We start from the raw sequence: 5,534 nt of genomic DNA, 5'->3' as shown, positions 1-5,534 counted from the left end.
AGCTGAAACCGTTTGGCCGTGTTTAATATTTTGAATATTGTTTTAAGAACCGATTCATGGTTTGTTGGCCGAGTTCGGGCGGGTCCATAGAGCTATATTAAATGTAATATAGCTCTATGGGTGGGTCTTGTTCTTGACATGGGCATCATTCTTGCAAACCCCGACGGATAGGCGGTGTGTGATCATGTTCCGAGCGCAGTGTTCGTGGGTTGTGTTCCCTCCGTTCGAGTGCCAGAACAATAAAAAAATTATACTCGCGTCAAGAACAGACCGCCCGAACTCGGCCCCCGTACGGCCTGTGCGTGCGATAAGGTTTCTGACTGTCAATAGAGGGCGCTGTTTCTTATTTTTTTTTCTCATGTAGAATTTTCGGCGTTTTTATCCGTATTTTCTCATTCCTAAACAAACTGTGGATCGGGGAACAAAGTGTTGTTTTTTTCAAAAGGGTACACCATAATCTACATGTCTGTGGAGTTTTATAAAATTTGGTGAACCAGGCGAGCGAAAAAAAAGGCCTCGTTCCACGGACTTGATGTATGTAGTAGGTCTTTTTCTTTTATACCGGTATCTAAAACAGCTTTGTTCGCATGGATGTGTTGTGGTTTGGCATGAAAATTGCGAATTTTCTGACGCCTTATTTACTGCCTTGTTAGCCTCGCGTTGCAGTCACTTTGTGTGGACGAGAAATGCGACCAGCTACAATTCCGGCCAAAATGGTTGGGACACTTCCTGAGCCTGCCACGGTCACCCACTCCCCCGCTCCCCCGGTCAATGTTGTTCTCTGCAGCTGATGGAGCACACACCGCGCTCCAGCTGATGGAGCACACACCGCGCAATGAGAGACAACATTGAACGGGGGCCGGGGGCTTGGGGGCCCAGCGAGATTTGGCCAGGATTGTAGTATACGCGTGACACGGCAACTGACTGTGCCAAATTCCATGCTTGTATCATCAACGGCACAATCCCATCCTATGTGAGGGCAGTGAGGCCTTCAAACCGGGCCTGGTCACTGAAGCAAAACATTCGTACAGTACTAGGGTAGGGTGTAGTCTATACAGGACACTGGCTCCGTGGATACAATGCTTGGCTGTCTCGAGCTTAAATGCACAGTGACCATTACAGAATATCAACGCGGGTACCATATTGGACATCGTGGATAGAGATTGTACATCTATCTTCCATTTTCAGGTCACTTTTTAGTAGTTTGACGATAGAAGCTAGGCTATGATTTGTAGAAGGTCGCATGTTTTCGCCTTTACCGTAGTGTTCGGTGGCTGCTTGCTGTATGTTGGTGAGTGCATGAGTGTGCAGAAGTTAACTTAATGGAGTTGTCCAAAGTGGGGTTTGGGGTTCGAGCATAAATTAGGAAATTCTCGGATAACTTTTCTATAGTGCTCACTTGATATGTATATTTATGTGTAAATCTCTAGTTTCGCTTGTGTGTTTGTTTTTAAGCAGCATTTCATTTGTATGTTTTGGGGGTGTTTGTTTGTTGGGTTGTTTTGGTTTGTTTGTTGGGTTTGGGGGTGTTTGTTTGTTTGTTTTTTGTTTTGTTTTTTGCCCAATGTTTTGTTTGGGCTTGTTTGTTGGGTTGTTTGGGTGTTCGTTTGTTAGTTGGGTTGTGGGGGTGTGTGTGTATTTTGTTTTTTTTTGCTTGTGGGGGCATTTGTGGGGTTATTGGGGTGTCGGTCTGATGGGTTACTTGTTTGCTTGTTGGGATTTTATTGTTTGTTTGCTCATTTCCTGTTTATTTGTTGGGCAGTTTGTATAGTTGTTAGTTTGTATAGTTTTTGTTTCTTGTTTGTTGACATGCTCAGTTTAATACTCGTGTGATGTCTTTCTTTCAGTGGGTTTATGTTTTTCAATTTCGTTGCACCTTCATATTTTGGTCTGTGTTGTTCATTTTTGCGATTATACTGTATTTGCTGTCCATTTTGTTCTAACTAAATGTGTGTATTTGTGTTTTGTTTTGTTTTGTTTGCTTTGCTTTGCTTTGCTTTGCGTTGCGTTGCGTTGCGTTGCGTTGCGTTGCGTTGCGTTGCGTTGCGTTTACATTGTATTCTTTTTATTTTCTGTGTAGACATTTCGAGCATGGGTAGGCAGGCCTTTGTTTACCCTGGCCGGTTTGAAATGTTATAATGTTCTTGTTTTCTGTCCGTCTATCTCCTCTCCCCTGTCAAACTGTCTACCCTCCCCAAGGGCGGATCCAGAACACAATTTTTTGGGGGGCAAAAAAAAAAATTGGTCCCACAAAAAGTGGGTCAAAAAATTATGGCGTGGGGTTCGGGGCCCGCTTAAGGCTTTAAGGGCCCCGAAATTTTTTTGGATTCTAGATGCTCTGTGGTGCGATCTGAGGCAATTTCTGACCACTTTAACCAATGTTTTTTTGAGGAAAAGATGGTGGTGTACTCATTGCCTGCCTTTATTGCGATGTCACATATACAAAAAATTGGTTTCGTTTTTTGGGGGGCGGGGGCATGGCCCCCTTTGGTCCCCCTGGATCCGCCCTTGACCCTCCCTTCCCTCCCCCTCCCACCAACCCATTCCTATTTGCATCAGTCTTTAGTCTTGTCAGGTCATACTTTTCAATTTCCATTTTTTTGTTCACTATTTTCTGATATATATTTGCTTTGTCATTGTACTTTTGTTCATTTGTTGGCCGAATAAATAATAATAATAATAAACAATAATAATAATAATAATAATAATAATAATAACAAGCCAGTATGGCCCATCAAGCTGGTCTGTATCTCCGGTTTCAGTAGCATAACACGACTGAGCATATTTAAATTCTCCCTTGGAAGGGATATCCCGCTAGTCCATCGCAGGTTACTCCCCATAATGCAGGTATACCCCCTTTATACTCCTGGGTGGTGAGAGGCACACGACACGACATATGAGCAGCAGCTGGATTCGAACCCCAGATCCTATGATCATGAGTCGCAAACCCTAACCACTAACCCACACTAGATCGTATGATATTAAAAATTTTCAATTCATTGCTAAAATGGACACAGTCAAAATTAAGTGCCAAAATATTATGAAAAATTCTACTACGGGGTGAGTAAAAAAATCCGAAACCCAAATGTCGGGACCATTGTTTTAGTGAAGTTCTGCATGTAGCACTTTCAAAATCTAGGATATGAAAGCCCAATTCATAAGCTTTCTTTTAGTACAAGAATCATTCAAATCACTCATGTACTTTTCGGAAGTTACGGAATTTTAAACACAACCACCGTTTTAAAGTTCTGTCCACGGATCACAAAAAGGGTAGTGTTCTTTCAGCAAAACGAAAACAAATCACATAGGGATGTGTATGAATTGTTTTCGTTTTGCTGAAAGAAGGCACATCTTTCTATAGTAATCCGTGGACAGAACTTTAAAACGGTGGTTGTGTTTAAAATTCCGTAACTTACAAGGTACATGAGTGATTTAAATGATTTTTGTATAAAAGAAAGCTTATGAATTAGGCTTTTATATCCTAGATTTTGAAAGTGCTACATGCAGAACTTCACTAAAACAATGGTCCCGACAGTTGGGTTTCGTTTACTCACCCTGTAGATTGTAAATAAATGGTAGGAACAAGCGGGGGCCGCCCAATAGTCCGAAGGTTCTTTAGTCCGAAGGTTCTTTAGTCCGAAGGTTCATTAATCCGAAAGTTCATTAGTCCGAAGAAAAGAAAAGAAAAGAAAAAGAGGCGCGAAGACAAAGTGGTGTAAATTTAATGAGTTGAGGGGGGGGGGGGCCAAAATGTCCCTGCCCTCCCTCTAAAGCTGATAAATCGAGAATGTGTTGAGAAATACAAGCATTTGTTGGCAAAAAGAATTTTGCCCCCCTCTAGAAAAAAATCCTGGCGACGCCCAAGGTAAGGACCAAACCATCTAGACAATAAAAAACGACTCTTCAAATACTGCTCCCAATTGACCCAATTTCATTCAGTTTCAAATCGGTTTCATATACGAGAATAAGAATTACCGTTGCCGAGTGACAAAGTATTATACCACAAAAGGGTGGAGTCCAACGTATTAATGATTTTTTTTTTAAGGAAGGGCTGCGAATTATCAATAGAAGCCATGCACGTTTTCTCAAAAGGTCAGTAGGCCTATCAACTGAGCTGCACTTTCGAGAGGTTACAGTACTTTTTGAAAAATAATTCTGCTTCATTTATTATATCTTTCCTTCAATCGGCAAAATTCATTCATTTTTAGCAAAATTGTGTGCATTAAAAAGTCAGTATTGACTGTAACACAAATAACCACCCCTATTTCAAATAAATCGGCCCAGGGCGCGAAATCTTTAATTAAACGGAGGGTCTTGAGACTTAAGAAAGCCTGACGTTTGATTTCCTTCTTTCAAGATGGTACTTTAATCATAGAAGTCATATTTTCCTCCTCAGTTTTCTGTCTCGAGCTGATGGGCAACCACAGGAAGCTAAACGACATAGACGGCTTGAACTTACGCAGCAGGTTGACCGTTCCCAGACCTGCTGCTGGCGTTAGTGCATCGTTGGCGGGGCACGCGGTGATACCAAGCAGCAACAACTCATGGTCTGCAAACAGTGCATGCACCCAGGCCGATATTGAGAGACGATCGGCCACAGTCGTGCTAACCACGACCAACGCTGGCTTCCTGGACGTGACGGAAAACATGCTGGAGAGCATCAAGCGGACCCGGGCCTGCCCCAACATCACGGTCATTGCCGAAGACGAGCCGTCTTATCAACGCCTGACCCAGAGAATCCAATCCCAACCGGGACTCCACGTCCAGAGAACCCCCATTGGCGTAACTGTATCGAAGAGCCTAAAGCTACACTCGCGAAAGTACAATCGACTTGTACGTCGTCGTCCGCGGTACATTCTCGACCTCCTCAAGAAAGGCTACGATGTCCTCTTCGTCGACTCAGATACCTTTTGGTTTAAAGACCCATTCAAAGACTTTCAAGAGAGCTTTGATATCGCTATGCACAACGATGACGTGAACATAACGATCTTCTGTGCCGGTTTTGCTTACTACCGACCAACGGAGAACACCTTGCGTTTCGTTACGGAATGGTTGCGTTTGTTGGACAAGGAAAAACAACCAAAAACCGGTGATCAATCAACCATGAACAAGTTAATCTCGAGGAAGCTAATCCCGAAGCTGAAAATAAAGACACTTAATGAGACCAACTACCCAGACGGAAGGAAGTATTTTCTACAAGCTGGTTGGAGAGAGGCGCACAGTGACACGACCGTTTTGCATCTGACTTTCATTTTCGGCCACGATGCCAAAGTGGCGAAACTGAAAGAATTCGGTTTTTGGCTCATATGAACGCACGATTAACTTAAGTGAATAGGTATTGAAACTTAACTAAACATGTCACAGACGACACACACCCAAGTTTACGTTACATACCTGATGATCTGTTGCACGGTACCCTGTGGGGACATGAGCACAGTAGGGAACAAGAGATTGCATACGTCTCCACAGGGCAATTTCTAATACGTGTCCACAAGGTTATCACCATGAAATACATATATGAATTTACTCAAAAA

General features: G+C 42.9%; 1 protein-coding gene across 1 annotated transcript; it reads left to right on the top strand.

The window, feature by feature from the left end:
• The first annotated feature begins 932 nt into the window (after positions 1-932).
• On the top strand, positions 933-5,534 carry LOC119721368 (UDP-D-xylose:L-fucose alpha-1,3-D-xylosyltransferase-like). The gene is made up of 2 exons (XM_038191429.1): positions 933-1,291; positions 4,397-5,534. The coding sequence occupies exons 1-2, from the start codon at positions 1,225-1,227 to the stop codon at positions 5,308-5,310; spliced, it is 981 nt and encodes a 326-aa protein (XP_038047357.1). The 5' UTR covers positions 933-1,224; the 3' UTR covers positions 5,311-5,534.

This window comes from Patiria miniata, unplaced genomic scaffold (assembly GCF_015706575.1).
Source record: "Patiria miniata isolate m_02_andy unplaced genomic scaffold, ASM1570657v1 HiC_scaffold_1, whole genome shotgun sequence".
Classification (NCBI taxonomy): domain Eukaryota; kingdom Metazoa; phylum Echinodermata; class Asteroidea; order Valvatida; family Asterinidae; genus Patiria; species Patiria miniata.
The sequence above is the reverse complement of the archived record's forward strand: the minus strand, read 5'-3'. Positions and strand labels throughout refer to the sequence as shown.